The 17,848-nt window shown below is 44.0% G+C and overlaps 1 protein-coding gene across 1 annotated transcript in view; it reads right to left on the reverse strand.

The window, feature by feature from the left end:
• LOC117271999 (tomoregulin-1) overlaps positions 1–10,618 on the reverse strand; it is a 123,889-nt gene extending 113,271 nt beyond the window's left edge. Inside the window, exon 1 of the mRNA XM_033650637.2 lies at positions 9,919–10,618. Within this exon, the coding sequence (XP_033506528.2) occupies positions 9,919–10,078 (160 nt within the window). The 5' untranslated portion in view covers positions 10,079–10,618. The remainder of the gene's footprint in view (positions 1–9,918) is intronic.
• Between the last annotated feature and the right edge of the window lie 7,230 nt (positions 10,619–17,848).

Consider the following 17,848-nt stretch of genomic DNA (forward strand, 5'->3'; position numbering starts at 1 on the left):
GAGGTTAGTGTCGACAGCGGGTCTGGTTGACAAGTGGTTATTTTAGATTTCCTGTACACCTGTCTTAAAATGTAAGGGAGCATCAGTGGGAAACATGGCTGGACAAGGATGAAAATTGAGGCAGCGTCTAAGTGGGTCGGGCCGGAGCGGTGGTGGATGGGTCCAACAAACCCCGACTTTCACCCAACCAACTTAAACCTAACCACGTGTGCTTGTTGTTGAAGGAAAAATAAAAACACTAATTTGCGGTGTTGTGCCGACGTAGTGAGTTTATTTTGAAACTGTATGCAAACGTTAAATTTCCTGTGAAAACAGAAGTGATCTTTAAAGAACTTGGCACGGTGTCCCAGAACATCAACAACCAACACACTCAGGGTACCTTGCACGTCATATACGACCAAAACAAGGTGGGAGTGACAATGTGTTGATCAAGCTGAAAATTGGCCAGTTCTGGTCACCAGCCAATCGATCAGAACTTTGTACCTTAAGTTCCCTTTAATGGCTTTTTCCTTAAGCTTAAGTGGAACAATTTTTTTAAATGTATACTCTGTTAAAGTATTTAATGTAGTTGATAGGAAGGAATATGTAGTTTATATCTGTATCTTACACATGGAGACATCTAACGTTGAATTATAGAGAACACTTAAAACAACTTCCCCGGAATATTAATATTAACTGGGTCTTCAAACTTTTATTCTACTTTTATTGGAATTATGGTGATTTTATACATTAAAGATGATCTTTCAGTGCTGTCAGAAGTTCATCTCAGAGCAAAACATCTCCGGACTAGAACAAAGAAAACCCAAACTATCAGGGGAGACACCACAAGACGAGAGAAAAGACAGAAAATAAATACATGTATAAATCCAAAATCACAGAAGCCCACTACAGACCATTCTGATTGCCTCAACCTTTGTTAAGGTTGTCCCACAATGACTCTGCAGCTGCTGTTGGTTATACGTTTGCCCAAAGGGCCCAGAAACAGAAAAAAACTCCCTTCATTCATTTAACTGCTGATTTCCCAGCAGCCCGAGGGCCGTTCTCCCGAGCCCACCGCTGAATGACAACTCATTATTTGTGAGCGGAGCAGTTATATCTGTGAATCCCAGACAGGCCGACCAACAAAGAACGCTACATCCTGCGGCGACGCCTGAATCACGACACAAAACTCAAAATGTGGTGGAAAAGCTTCCCACCTGCTCATCACTGTTCTCTGCCATGTTTCCAGCCTGACAGGAGGAAGACTCACCAGCGGGTGTCTTCCTCCTCCTCATCATCATCATCAGCTGCTCTGGATCACAGCTTCAGCTAAATGACGAGAGTGTAAACTGTAAACAGAGGCGACAGATCATCAATATTCACCTGCAGCTCTGTTAATGTCACGACCTCTGCTGAAATCTTAATCAGGCGCGTTGCGGTTGTTTGTCGTCAGTTTCCTTCTGCTAGACGTCACGGTGAACATGAATGAGCCGCTGAGCTCCATCTGGCACAAAGATTTGAGAGGATCTCCCAGGAGGCGAGTCTTTAAAAGCCTCAATAAAGAACTGTATTATACAATTTCAGTACTTTTATCCTGACTGTCCTGCTGTGGGTAAAAGTAACTGAGTACATTTACGCAGGTACTACACTACAAATTCAAGCTACTTGTACTTTATTTGAGCACGGATTACACTTGCCCTCGACTACATCTCAGAGGTAGATACTAGGGTTGGCCTGTGTGAACATTTTCAAACCAGTTCGATATTAAGCCAAACAGCAAAGCAGAACTTTACCACTAGGTGACTTGACGAAGCTGTGCGCTCGAGATCAGACTGGAGACGTAACCACTTAAAAGATGGGTAAGCAGACTACTTGTTGTCTTCGTATATTTGTAACATTACTTGTTAAAACAGAAAACACCCATTTAATATTGTGGTATTTACTGTAAATGAGATGCAATATAACCAACAGCAAGTAGCCTAGCTTGTTATTAGGGATGGTCATTTGGCAGAAACTCCCTGGTGAGCTCCCTGCAGCCAGCTGCCACCTCATTTATGTTTTTGTAGTGAAATAATTTCTTCAACTTCATGAATCAGCTGTTCATCATGCGTTGTGGCACGTTCAAAGCACATGACGGGAATAAATAGAACACGGCGTCTCACACCTGCCTGCAGCCACACGGCCACACCTCTCTCATCAGTTTAAAATCCAAAATGTTGTCATACTGGTGCAGTTTCTTGAGAGGGCCTACCTCTAACTCTAACTCCTAATTTGATCTCCTTCATGTTGCAGATGCTCGCCAGTAAATTGAAAACAGCCTGTCAGACACTAGTGGCTCCATCAGTCCATTATGAACATAATCATGTGTTAATCATGTTGTCATAATGCTCACTACTTATGCAGTATGAGCTGGATTTAGCACCGTGACACCGTCAGCACAGGTTGATGATGTAGACTAGTCTTCAGTTTGATCGACCCGACTTCATTTACTCAGGTGTACTTTACCTGAGTATTTCCATTTTACGTAACTTTAACCTTCTCCTCCACTAGGCTTGTCACGATACCAGAATTTCAGTGTTCGATACCAATACCAGTTAAATTCCACAATTCTCGATACTCATTCAATACGCAGTGTATGACAGCAAGAAGACGGGGACCTGGACACTTGGACACTCGACACATGACGAAGGCTTGCCACTGAAAGAAAGACGAGAGTCAGCCTTCAATGTCCACATTTGTATCTTTAAAAAAAAGTCGGGTTTAAACCAGGCTCAGGCTCATGATTACAGCTAAAGCGCCGGGACGGGCTCGGACAGAACATGCACGGGCTCAGGTGGTGTCGGGCTGGATTTTTTGGCTCGATCTAGGCTCTAGCACTTGTAGAAGCCATTGTTTCGAGCAAAGACAATGGAGAACAAGCGTTCTTCTTTGGCGCTCGTCCTCGGCACAGACTGACGCGCGTATACTGCCCCCGTCAGTGCCGTCAGGAATTGACACGGCCAGCGGAGGGCAAAGTTGTATCCGGTACTTACGGTACCAAAAAAAAAAACAAAAAAAAACAGGCACCGACGTATTTTTGGCGTGTTGGCATCGACTTGGTACTGAAGTATCGGTTCTCATGACAACCCTACATCTCAGAGATTAATATTGTACTTTTTACTCCACTACATTTGTCCAACAGCCTTAGTTACTTTTCCTCTCCTTCCTGTCCAGTGAAAACCATGTATCTCCAGATGTGTTAAATCCAGATGTGATAAACTGAAGGATGTGTTTCTTTATGTGTTGAGAAAATTCTCCTCCTTCTTAAGCTGAATAAACTCTTGCAGGACTTTTACTTGACTACAACCCACCTCTAAGTATAAGTACTCTTACTGCAAACTGGTGTCCTTGAATATAATCCAACTCAGATGAAGTCAGAGTGAAACTGCTCGACTGTTTGAAATCACCTCAGTCTGGAGAAAATCAAACCTGCTTCCCGTCCTGTCGAGGAAACAGCTGACTGTAATTAGAAACCATCTCCGCTGTCATTTCCTTCTCTGTGGCACAGGAGCGGCTCACATGTTGTTGTCAGGTGACGTTACGGCAGGAATATCACTGATGAAGAGTTCTGTTTGTGACTTCTTTCACTTCATATCGACACACTGCACCTGTCGGGGTTCGTCCGGGCTCTCTGCCAGCTTCTCTATGAGATTCATTACTCAAAGTGAAGCCGTGTAACTGAGGAGTGGAGCTGAAGGGAAACATCAATGTGAGTGGAGGCTGTCGTTGTTTGAAGTGTTGCTCTTCTGTCCAGTAAACAATCTCCATGTAGGTCATGTGACATCTGTGAGTTCTGTTTCTGAAGATGGACGATGAGTCTGCACTTACCCCTCCCTGTACAGAGGTGAAGCTAATATCACAGATACGACTACTGCCATCTCACTCTGGTGACAACAATCAGAGCCAGAGTCTGCGCAGTAGCGATCTTCGTGGTATCAAGTACCCCCTCATACGCCTGTCCGGCCAATCGCAAGCAAAGCCACTGAATGAGAGCCCATTGATTGGCTCACACAGTTGACAATTCCTGGTTTTATAGTGATAAAAAACTACCTTAAACGACAGAAACCATCTTTGGGAAATATGTATTTGACGTGTACTTTGAGTTTTTAGTTCGGCCCATGTCCCATCCACTAACATGGAGAGGGCAGAATTCATGACCTGTACTGCAGCCAGCCACCAGGGGGCAATCGTGATATTCTGGCTTCACTTTCAGGGAGCAGTCATGATGTCCATCTTCATATACAGTCTATGGTTTTGATTGGAAAGCTGTATTAATTAAATGGAAACTATCCCAGGACTTCACAAACCCAGGGCCCCAAATTCCAACCCAATCACCAGAATAAACATTGGCACTGGCATTGCAGCAGTTTTTGACGAGTTGGGTTGTTGCCTGCTGGGTCAGAAACTGCTGTGAAGGAAGCCTCTGTACATCGGTATCTGATGCTGAGGTCCACTGACAAAACTGCCATATTCGTTGAATATGGAGTGAGAACCGGCTGCATCCACTTATCTGAAGCACGGTCTTCTCTTTGATCACTATTTTTATTATGAAGCTGATTGATTTTAGGATATTTTGTTTTGTCCTAACTAGTCAGCAGTGAGTGACTAAAGTATCCATCCCATCAACATCATTCTCAGGGGACAGAAGCTGGGAGCAGTTAACATTTTTGGGTTACTGCACGAGCAGCAGCATTTTTTTATTTCATTTATAAAACAATTCCCTTTAATTAACATCCCTCCAACACACCCAACCCACCATGTCAGCGTGGCTCTACAGAAATCAAGAAGTTCACAGGCATGACCAAAGTTCTTGCATGATGTTTCTGAGCGATTTCACACAAACTGAACCACTCAACTAAGAAAAACGACACATTTTGAGCGAATCATCCTGGAGCTCAGGGTGCAGAGCTCTGCTGCTTCATCCATTATATCAGTGACTAACTCACAGCCGGAACACAGTGCTGGACGTAACTGACCAGCTGACAGGAGACAGAGGAGGAGCTGGACGGAGACGTTTCAGTACAGGAAGGTTTGTGTGAGCTTAAAACTAATGAGCCAACCAACATCTCCAAACCACAGAGAGAAGAGAGGAGGTCAGCTGAACACATGTGCCTCCAGAAAATTATTCTCATGTGACTTCCCAAATCAAAAGCTCTGTTCGCCACAAAATTGCACATCAGGAACATGTGGAGGACAGATCTGAACCGACCGGCACATCCACATGTGAGGAAAACCAACATTAGAGATTCAGACTCATTGATCTCATTTGTTCTCACAGCGTTTCGCTGACAATCGACATGAGAGCCGGACAGAACATCAATATCTGACTAAAGATGATTTCTGTCTCCACAGTGAGACAGTTCACCGACGATTGTTTGTCCAATTTGTGCTGTCTCTGCGTCCGTGAAGCAGCTGTCAACATGTTAATGTTTTAAACTCTGACAGTGAGACCTGCTCAGAGGACACCTTGCTGATATCTGACTCAGGGTGTCAGGGTCCGCTTTATTCTATTTTAGACTCCTCTGACAACTAATGCGTACCGTTATGTAACATCGAGAGCGACAAAAACACCTCCTCTCTTCCTCTATTGAGACAAAGCAAATAACTCTGGAAAGCCACTTAGAAGAGATTTACTTTGCCTCTTAAATAAAATCAATCCGGCTGAGTCTTAAAGCTGCAGTTCTTTAAATGGCCACTGAACCAATAAAAACACATCAGTGAGTCACACTAACTGGGTTTCCATCCAAATGTGTCGCAAATTTTAAGCGAATTTTGTGAAAATGCACAAAAGACAATGCGAATTTATGCATGTTTCCATTCATTATTGTTTTGCGAGTATTGGGAGTCAACAGGTCGAGCAGTAGGTGGCGCTTCTCGTGAAAAAGAAAAATAAAAATGCAAAAGAACACCCGTAGAAGAAGAGGGCGCTGTGAGATGACGTCATTGAGAGCGTCTCATGTCCGGTACATCCATGACCACGACAAGATGGAGAGATTCCTTGGGAACTTCTCGGCTATTGCGAGAGCTCTCATCACACTCATATCAGTGTTGTCAGCGTAGCCTACATAATGCCGTGATGTCTGTGTTGGTACACCAGGCAGCGCACATGATGCAGCGGTATTCAACACGTCCAGTCTATACAGTCAAATACTCACTAGAGCACCAAATGTGAATTAATCCACCACTGAAAATAGTCCTCAACAAAGTCACTGTTTCCTCCTGTTGGTTTGATAAAAACTACAGTGAGCACCTGTTTGAGGAAACTGCTGATAAAACTATATTTGTTTTAAACGATTTGAATCTTCAGTAGGAACAGATGGGCTTGGAGCTGAGAGCCAAAGAGTGGAGGTCAGAAAGTACTGAGAGACAGAGAGTCTAAATATGAAATCTTTTATCTATAACAAAAATATGGGACACAATCGGCGGTTGTTGCACGAGTCCAGAAGTCACTACCCAAGTGCTTGTATTCGATAACTTCGGAGTGAGACTGGGTTGTTCGGTTGCTGGCGGTACGGTGATGCAGTGGTTAGCATTGTGGCCTCACAGCAAGAGGGTTCTAAACCCAGGGTGGGGGAGCCCTTCTGTGCAGAGTTTGCATGTTCTCCCCGTGTCATCAAAAACATCATCAGTCATTACTGCAAGTCGGCGAATACTGGCGCTTACGCCAAACCCTGTTCTTTTTTTCTAAACCCAACCATGTGCGTTTGTTGTTGAAGGAAAATAAACGTCAATTTGTGGTGTTGTACCAATGTAGTGCTTTTATTTTGAAAGAGACTGTATGCAAACATTACATTTCTTGTAAAAACTGAAGTGTATTTTGAAAGCAGACAATGTATGTAACAGGCTGAGGTTGACACAGCGTCCCAGGACATCAACAACAAATGCACCCAGCGTACCTTGGACGTTATATCTCAACATGGAAAGTCCATGACCAAATGTTGATATGTGACGAGGTCACAGTGAGAATCTGTTGAACATGCAGATAGCAGCAGGAGGAGGAGAATGCCGGCCATAATAGCCAGCTAATGGCAGGTTTATAGCCCCAGTCTACATCCAGTGAGTCAGACTAGAAATGCTGTAACCATCCTCTCTGTTCACAATGTTTACAGTAGTCATATTAACAGTGAATAATGGTGTGCTATAAATGCTGGATGCTTCTCCGGGGGTGTATTTTCCCTTCAGACCCTGAACACAGCAGCTTCCAACAAAGCGCCACAAGCCATCTTGTTGCGACTGTAAAAGCCTTCCTTTCTTCTGTTTTCTGAGCAACAACCGTTTTGAAAGCAGCGCAGTCAATTACGTGGTATCAGGACTCAGTACAGTGCAACAGGGTTATTGCCATGCACGGAGCGGCAAGTGTGTGAATTAGACTTTTCTGTGCTGAAATAAATCAAGGTATTTGGTTTGTTTAGTGACTTGGAACATTTTCATTTGCCTCTGCAGAACATTTGCATTATGCTCCGGTGTGTCAGGCGTCTGCAGGAGAGCAGAGATCAGGATCACAGCGCGCTCATCTGTGAGGAAAATGCTCCGTTTCTTAATGCAAACAATGTGAGTGGCACAAGAAAAGGCAATTCAGAGGTTCATTAATAAAACATGAGTGAGGCGGGTTACTCCAGACACTCAGAGTGACAGCTAACACTCATTTACATGACTGCTGTTTTTTCCTTTTAAATATTTAATAAAAGCTAAAGAGGACGAACAGCATAACACTATAATGAATTTATGAATATTAGATATTAATGCAGAAGGATGCAAATAGCATCCACCATAATCTCTGTCAGAATATTAACGTGATACATCTATAAAAGCTCACAGTATACTGAGTGACTGTGGACCAGACCAGTCGCCACAAGAAAATGTTGTACATTTCTGCAAAGCACGAATACATTACATTTGTATGTATGTGTATTTCAGAGTTTGAATGGTTCAAAAGATACTCAGCTGTTGTTGTTGTTTTAAAGGAAATTAAAATATTTTTGACACTTATTGTTCTTATTACTATTACATTTACTTTTGTATTTCCTCTGCAGTCCAACGATCAGAGGCCGGTACCTGAACACTGCCTGAACATTTTTCTTGTTGAGGTCTGTTGATGGTTTGTTTTAATCACAACATGAAATGATATTGTCCTTGAGGGGAAATGACTGGAAATGACAGTGCAACAGATGACTGTACAACACATCCTTTCTTTTGAGGCTAAAACCAATTTCCAGTTTTGTCTTTGAAATGTCAAAACTGGTGTAAATCAAATCTTCCTAGAGGTCTTTTCTTTGTTCATGTTGCACAGTGCTCATGTGGATTTTCACTGTGCTGTGAACTTGTATCTGGATCCTTAATGTGCAGCATGTTAGGTCTGGTTGTAATTAAGGGTGGAATAATATTGTATTGTGAATAAAGTATGGGGATAATATGATTGTGATTTCAAAGCTGCGATGAAACATATATTCCAATTTCTTGCCTTTTTTTTAAACTGCAAACGTCCCCAAAAGAAAAGTGTGTCAACATCTGTTTCATCTAATGAGACAAAGTTTTCAGTCTGTTCTCACTTTAATCACTTTTATTGCAGCAAAATGTATCTGTTGGCTCAATTAATTATATTGTTCTAGTAGGAGAGTAATTTGTATTTGTAATGTTAATAATAATATGACCAAAAATAAATACTTTGCATCTGTGTTACCAGATTACATTTCTACACAAAACTATTGCAGTACTATGCTACATAGGTGTGGGCGAATAAAATCAATACAGCATATTGTCACACAGTGCCAAGTAGTTTTTCTATGACATAAACTAATATTACAAATACAAATTAAACTTTAGGTAGCCTATTAGAATAAAACAATCAATTGCTTTTTTAGTCCTCTACATAGATTTCACTACAAATGTCTGAACTCAGATGCAAAGACTGAAAACTTTATTTTACTGGATAAAACAAAGTTGACAACGTTTTCCTTTGGGGACATGATTTACAGTTGAAAAAAGCTAATATATCACAATATATCTTATCGCTATACTCAGCATACCACAGGATATTTAAACCTGCGATAATATCGTATGGTGGGTCCTCAGTCCTCCAGTTGTAATGTGTTGTGTGGTTTAAAGTCTTTCTTGACCAGCAGCCACAAAACATTCTTAATTTCAAATATCGCAAATGCAAAAATACAAAAGTTAACCAAATTTTCTCACGATCAGAAGCTGGAACCAAAACACAGTTTGGTGTTTTTACAAGACCAACAACTTAAAAATGATTCAGGTGTTACTACAAATTCAGTTCAATCCACACAAAGTCACTTCAGAAGAACATCCGGTCCTTAGAAGCCTCTTCATGAACACAGCATGGACACAGTGATATGCAAAGCTGCAGTGTCACAATACTAATAATCCCTATAATAAGTGAAATGTAATAATACTACAGGAGACTGAAATGCCTCCTTCGGTTTAGCCAGAAAATTGATTTCTCACCATCATGCAGGGATATTGATGTGAGTCTTGACATATCTCAGTCGGCTGGAAACTAATGATGGAGCACAAACTGTCCAATAAGGACACGAGACATTTGATAGCATATTAAGCCACTATAATTAGACTCCTCATGAGATGCAAAGGTCACCATAAACTCTGAGCAGCGCACAGCCACTGAGAGCCACCTCAGGAACATTACAACATGTCATCCAGGAGATAAAGAGAATACCTGACAGTGCGTGCAGGAACACAACAGCCACAACACCGACTTGTCATGCAGCAGTGCGGAGCCTGCGTGCTGATGTGTCAACATTATGATGATTTCTCTCCACTATCATAGTGATTATCTGAAAGGGTGCATGGTGCGCACACCCACAGCAGACGCAGCAGCACAGCAGAGCACGCACAGCCCCGCAGCAGCAGCAGTTTTCTTACCTGTGCAGTCTTTCCCTTTGCCTTTGCACTCTCCACTCTGTGGGTAATAAGACGCCCGAGCCTCCGGCAGGTAGAGCAGCAGAGACAGCAGGCAGGCGGATACCAGGTACCGGACAACCCCGCCGGGACGCCCGGGACACCTCCCAGGGCCTGACACCATGATGATGATGTTGATGATGATCCAACCTCCAGACACCGGCACACAATTCACTCGGTTCTTGATTCAGGTGGAGAGGCGTGCAAACAATTTGGCGTAATCCCTGATGGAGCAGGCGGAGACTCGAGAGAAAACACCCCGGCTGCCTCACGCTGTGTCCCGCTGAAAGGAGAGCACCAGAGGGCGGGAGAGAACAGAGCAGACAAGTCTGTGCTGAAGATGGAGGAATGTGCAGAGAGCTCCTCGCTTGATTCCGCGTTCAGGAAGCCTCGGAGGCGGTCCGGTTTGTCCAGGGAGGAAGCAGAGGAGGCAGCGGCAGCATCCCCGCCATCCGTCCTTCCTCCGCACCGAAGCTCCGCGTGTTTGTAGCTGGATTTCTCTCACACCGCTTGTATCTGTCGGGTGTCGCACACGGAGCGATCCTCCACGCTCACAGTGATTATCGCGGCGCTCCGGCTGCGTTTGTCCGCGCGGTAATGAAGCGGCTCGGGGATCCGGCGGAGCGGAGACGCGGTGCGTAAAGAGAGCAGCAGCTGCAACCACAACAAAGAGATCCGGACTGAGGAGAGGACAGACAGGCTGGTCACGTGAGAGGATGCAACACTCCCCTCCACCTCCACGCCCCTAACTCACGCGCGCACGCACGCGCGCACACCTTCGACATAAACCATAGAATGCAGAGAAGCCACAAATAAAGATGTTCATAAATGCGAAGAGAAGAATCACTGCAGTGACGTTGTGTCAGCAGGATCATTCACAGATCACATTTTCTGCACATCTGAACATCTGTCTTCATCTTCATCATCATCATCTTCATCATCACAGTGGACTTCATCTCATTAAATGTTTTTAAAACACCACATATTAGATTAAATTTACAGTTACAAATTAAACTCGTCCACATCCTGAAGTGTGTCATCAGCACCTCAGGTGAAATGTGTGTGACAACACTGATTCTGCTTTGTGCTACTCTCCCAGTGAACTGACTGGTGGAGACACACAGGATCTATGATGCATGTGAAGTTGACGGATCCTATTCATTTTCTATGAGATCTGGCCGTGCATTGCATGATGGGTACAGCGCTGCCAGCTGACTCACTCCTTGTGGACAGAAGTCTATTCTTCTTAACCCAAACCTTACCAAGAGATCCCCTCCTGGCTGAAAACCCTCAAGGACAATTTCTCCCAACTGCACCGACTCTCCACATCTGAAGTTGCACAATCACGACTCGACCTCAACCTAAAATCTCAATGTCACATAAAGACAATCACAGGCTCAGCTTACTGTCACCTCACCTCAGGGGTCAGCGACCTTTACTATCTTGCCAGCACTGATCTCAGATAGATGTTAGAGGTTACCTTAGCGGGCACATGTGCTGCTAACTTTGTCACGTGTAATGTGTTTATTGCATATTTCTTACTGTAAATTGTCTTGTGCAGCCTGTGCCTGCCATGGTTATTGTGTGACTGTTAACTTTGTCACTGAAAAGTAAAGTAATTGTACTTCATGTTGTATTTTGACCATGCAGTGTGTGCTTACTGTTTTTACTATGTAAGGCACCTGCACTAAAGCATGGTCAAGGTAGCTACTGGTTTTTATATTGTATTTTGTACTATGCAGTGTGTACATACTGCTCCTGTTATGTTAGAGACATGGACTGACTGTAGTCCGCATTGCTCCTAGAATTTTATTGCATCTACTCGTTATGTGTAGGACCACAGATGGAAATTAGCTTTTCACTAAATCTGGTGCAACCATGTTTCATTTCTTCTAAGTGTTTAGAGGATAACTTCGGTATTTTTCAACCTGGGCCCTATTTCCCCATGTGTATATGTGCATATGATTCATAGGTACAACTCGTTCTAAAATTGGTTCAGTATCGAGGGAGGCGGATGCAGCCGGCAGCCGCGAAACAAGCTAAAACGGTAACAGGGGCAAATGCGTCCTGTATAAGTTTGTGCATTAAAAGTGCTTTTTTTCACCACTGACCGGTTCAGATCGCCAGTGCTATCTCTGTAAATAGAATACTAAGCGTTTCCCTTACCTCTGGGCTGTGTGACGTCATCTCACGAGAGCTTTGCTCCACTGTGTCTGTAGCTCTCTCTACTCGTGGGACAGCCGTTTTCTTGAGGAAGAGGTGTTTCGGGATTGGATGTCTTCTCTTCTTCGGCTGGCAGTAGTCATCTTGGGAGAAGTGAGTACTGCAGACCTGATGGTCTGCAAGGCGCAGTGTCTGGACAGGAGTGTTAGCATCCATTTGTAGCACAACTAGCCACAATGTCAGCATCTCGCCGTCCGACAAAGGCAGCCTGTGAAAGCTGTACAGGGTGTTGCGCAACATCCTGTTCTTGCAATTCGGATAAGCACAAACACGAACCATTGTTTTCAATCGATGCAGTAAAACTCTCAGCTGTACTCCGGGACAACCAGCGCCACTCTGAGCGGCGCTCAGCATGGCTCCTCTGTTTTCTTCCGGCAACAAGCAAAGCTCTCGCGAGATGACGTCACACAGCCCAGAGGTAAGGGAAACGCTTAGTATGCTATTTACAGAGATAGCACTGGCGATCTGAACCGGTCAGTGGCGAAAAAAAGCACTTTTAATGCACAAACTTATACGGGACGCATTTGCCCCCGTTACCGTTTTAGCTCGTTTCGCGGCTGCCGGCTGCATCCGCCTCCCTCAATACTGAACCAATTTTAAAACGAGTTGTACCCATGAATCATACGCACACACACATGGGGAGATAGGGCCCAGGTTGAAAAATACCGAAGTTATCCTTTAATGTCACTGCACACTGTCCTCTTATACACCAACTAAACTTAACTAAACCATCAAAAGAGCCATTTTTGACCCAAAATAATAAAAGCAAAATCTGCCTGGAGCTACTAAACATATTTTAGCCTTATAATGAAGGTAACACAGACTATTAAGTAAGAATTATCTGATCAACATTACTAGTAGGTCTAAATGAGCATTCATTAATATGTTTTATCACAAGGTTGCTGTTCTGCAGTGGGCAATTTGTGATAATTTGGAACTTTAACCCTGCAGAGCTGGCGGTAAAAGCAAATGAAGCTGTCCTCACACACTATTAGATTCTCTGTTCTCCTTCGAAACTTTACATTTTTGGATTTGGAATCCATGGATAGCCTGCATAGGGTGCCACTGTGTCTGAGGCTTGGCAAAATTTGGGGAAAAAGGCGTCAGGCCATAGACGTTTGAAGCACATTTTAGATGATGAAATGTTTTTTCTATTTGGTGCACAGGTGCATCATTTCTTCCGTCCGACAACGTTGATAAACACAAATTAAAATGCCATTATTCATTTCCATATATTTTTTTTTTTTGTCAAAGCCACAGGAAGCCACTGAAGAGGAGCTCCAGAGCCACAAGTTGCCAACCCCTGCCTTAACCCATCAATATCCCCTGTCCATTCCAATGGACATAACTTTTCAAGGATGTCTGCATCTATCATTACTGGGTCTGCTCCATTTCAGTGCACCAGCGCACCGTTTAACACGTAACGGCGAGGAATGGAGAGCTGTTTCAATGGAGTGTGACGTGTCAGCCAGCAGCAGCAACCACGTAACCATCAACCGACAAAGCGAACAACAATGTCGGCCTACAGGGCAAAAGCCACAGCAGCTGTCTTGGTTGACAAATAATTGCTCACAGAGACACTGATGTTCACAATCTGGTTTTATGTAGGTCTGAATGACATCATCAGTTCTCTGTCTTGCATGGGCCATGTGGTCGTGGTGACGCCGCACTCGCCGCTCAAATTTATCGGTGGGTCCAGCACATCTGTCAGCTATGATACCCATCGAATGGTGTGCAGACTCCACCAGTGCACTGCTAGCATACACTGGCGTGGTGACAGTGTGGACCCACTGTAATCTGACTCCACCCAAGTGCACACACTTATTTGAGGGGATGTCTATAAACCAATCACAGTGTTCCGCATCATCTACAGTGATCTGCAGTAGAGCCACGCCCCCTTTTTTAACAAGCATGGCCGACTGTGAGGCAAGGAGGAAGCACAGGGTACGTTTTAGTCTGTTAATCAACTTATTCTTGTAGAATGGTTCGTATGATATCCAACAAATTTGTCCCCAACGAACGATGTTATGTCCTCAGTGTAGAGTTAGGTAATTAACATAACGTTACAGAGGTTATGTTTAGGAAAAGAAACATAGTGCACTGGCACCTTAAAATTAGTTCACACAGATCCAATCACGCGACTCCAAGGGAGTTTTGCAACCGTTCCACCACCCCAACCTCCCTCTTTACAAGCGCTCATTATTAGGTGGTTTTTCTGCAGTAAGATTCTTCGTCTATTGGAATGGGCAGAAAAAACCTCACATACGTAATAAAGTATTGGTCGGGATGAGAGTCAGCACCTCCAAGTCTGAGGTCATGGTTCTCTGTCGGAATATGGTGGATTGCCCTCTCTAGGTTGGGAGTGAGTGACAACCCCAAGCACAGGAGTTCAAGTATCTCGAAGTCTTGTTCATGAGTGAGGGTAGAATGGAGCATGAGATGGATCGGCGGTTTGGCACGGCGTCCGCAGTGATGCGGGCGCTGTGCCAGACTGTCGTGGTGAAAAAGGAGCTGAGCCAGAAGGCGAAGGTTTTGATTTACTGCTCCATCTGCGTCCCAACCCTCACCTATGATGATGAGCTCTGGGTAATGACCGAAAGAATGAGGTCATGGACACAAGCGGCCGAAATGAGTTTCCTCCAAAGGGTGTCTGGGCTCAGGCTTGGAGATAGGGGGAGGAGCTCGGACATCTGGAGGGAGCTCGGAGTAGAGCCGCTGCTCCTTCTCGTGAAAAGGGGTCAGTTGAGGTGGTTCGGGCGTCTGATCAGGATCCTCCTGGGCGCCTCCTGTTAGAGGTGTTCTGGGCATGTCCCACTGGTAGGAGGCCCCGGGGCAGACCCAGAACACACTGGAGGGATTATATATCTCGCCTGTCCTGGGAACACCTCAGGATCCTCCAGGAGGAGCTGGAAAGTGTTGCTGGCGAGAGGGACATCTGGAATACTTTGCTCAGCCTTCTGCCCCCACGACCTGGCCTCAGATAAGCAGTTGAAAATTGATGGATGTATAATAAAGTATCTTAATCAAAATAAGTATATATGCATAATGATTTATGAGTGCATTTAGAGTAAAAATCTTCTACTACAATATTTCTTTTGTGTTTGGAACATAACTGGGTTCTGAATGAGTTGAGAACATATCAAGGATAAAGGTGTGATGTCTCAGCAGGATCTGGATAAACCTGTCCATACATTTATCTTCAGTCAACTCAACTACTGTAACAGTGTCTTTACAGGTCTCCCTAAAGAGTGGATCAGACAGCTGCAGCTGATTCAGAACGCTGCTGCTCGAGGCCTCACTAACACAAAGTTCAGAGGTCTTTGTGCTGACTTCCTGTCTGTCAGAGAATCGATTTCAAAATACTACTGCTGGTTTATAAAGCACTGAATGGTCTAGGGCGCAAATACATATCTGATCCTCTGCCACACTATGAACCATCCAGGCCTCCATCCAGACAGGTCTGCTTTGTGTCCTCAGAGTCAGGGTTTAACATGAAGAAGCAGTGTTTAGTATTTATGCTCCACATATCTGGAACAAACTCCCAGAAAACTGACTATCAGTTCTGATGAATGAAGACTGAAGACTTTTCTGTCAGTCAGCTGCCTTTTATTAAATCAAATATTCATTTTTTACACTGGGCCAGTTGGATGTACTGCCAGATTCACAGAAACAACATTGGAGACAGCTTATGGTAGGGAAATGAATATTAAATTCACGGGCAACAGCTCTGGTGGACATTCCTGCAGTCAGCACGCCAATGACACACTCCCTCAAAACTTGTGACATCTGTGGCATTGTGTTGTGTGATCGGCACACTGAAGCGCATTTTCTTCTACAACATAAAATGCATCAGCAAATACCCAGCTGTGAATTCAGAAGCTTTTATGTCTTACAAAAACAAGTGGTTAAATGAGACAGAACGTCATCACGCTGAACACGACCTCACAGCCCTGTGTGGCGGCAACATTAAGTCATGTGACCGTAGTGTTTGTTTACAGCCTAACGTTAGCTTTTAATCTCTGGCGATTGCATTTAGGCTTCAAAAATCATAAAAGTGGTGTTCTTTTGTGAAGATTATCTCGTTGCAATCATCCAAAATCCAATGGAAAAATCCCATCGGCCTTTTGACGAGGGAGCCATGGCAGCGCTAACTTCAGCATTGGCCTACAAAAAAGTAATCCCCGCTGCACTCTGTTGTAAATGAATAAACTGCAGAGGCAGCGTCAGTCTGCAGTACCTGAGTCCAGGTGCTCTGGGACTGGCTGGCAGGTGTTCCACTTCCACCTGGATCAGCTCTGTGTCATCAGGTCTCATCCGGCGCCAAGGGCTCCTCGCGCTGCCCTCTTTCCTCAGAGGACTCCTCCTCTGGTCCTTGTTACTGCTGCTGCCACTGCTTCCACCGTTACCACCTCTGCTGCTGCCTCGCTGCTCTCCCCTGGCTCACTGAGGTCCACCAGGTCCGGAGCTGTTTAATCAGCCACACCTGTCAGGTGGATGGATTATCTTGGAAAAGGAGAAGTGCTCACTAACACAGATTTGAACTCATTTGTGACCAAACTTTGAGAGAAATATATCTATTGAGTGCATAAAAAAGTCTCAGATCTTTAACTTCAACCTGTGAAAAATGGGAGCAAAAAGCGTTGGGGTTAAGTAACTGACTAATTAAACTATAGTTTTCTAATTATACTTTTCCTTAAGTATTTTCAGTGCAGGACTTTTAACAATAACAGATATTTTTACAGTGTGGTATTAGGACTCTTACTGGCTGGTTGCACAAAACACCTTAAGGTATGATTCTCCTTTGAGTCCATGTTAGGGCTTTCTTAAAATAAAATCAGTCGCCAAAAACATGTCTTGTCCTTCAGGTTTCCCTAAAATGTTCACTTGGGTATTTAAGGTTTTCTCATTGTCTTGGTGTTATACTTAAGGAATCCCTTAAAGTTAGGTGAACCATTACAGAAAAGACTTAAGGTATCACAAGCTTCAGTGCGAGAAAACAAATAGTTATCATGGAAACCTTAGTGAAATCCTTTAGTGCAATGAATGCCTTAACATAAGGAAACCTTCTCAGGGATTCTGTGCAACACCCCTAAGTGAGTCCCTCAGCTTAGAAAAAAACAAGTCTAAAGTGTCATACTTAAGGGGAAAACTTGTGGTGTTTTTTAGCAACTGGCTCCTGAATACTTCCTCCACCACTGACCACAGAACCTCCGCTGCAAACCCTCTGCTCTCCATCACAGTGAACGATGAAACGAGGAGTAAAGACGTAAGATTGTCCGTGTCCCACCGTCACTTTACAGGCACTGGCCTGTAGCATCCATCTATTGTTGCCATGGTGATATCATGCCCCTTGAGTCAAGTATAACCAGTGATAGCATAAGCGCCCCTGATCAGGCGTGTGATGGAGTTTAAAAGTGCGTGATGGAGCTAAAGGTTCATATTTGTGTCGAGGGGGCTGTAAGAGCAGCTCTTCATTTATATAATATTATATGAATGTTTAAAGGTTGAATGTTTCAAGTGCGATCGTTAACATGACTGTCATGTCTTCAGAAAGTCACAGTGAGGGAAGCTTTCAGGGGATCGTTTCTGTTTGGTTTGTGGTTTAAAGAAAGGTTAAAGTCCTCATGTGTGAAATCCTGTTTCAGTTTCAGTCCTGGAATTTAAACAGAGG

Source organism: Epinephelus lanceolatus, chromosome 12, assembly GCF_041903045.1.
Source record: "Epinephelus lanceolatus isolate andai-2023 chromosome 12, ASM4190304v1, whole genome shotgun sequence".
Classification (NCBI taxonomy): Eukaryota; Metazoa; Chordata; class Actinopteri; order Perciformes; family Serranidae; genus Epinephelus; species Epinephelus lanceolatus.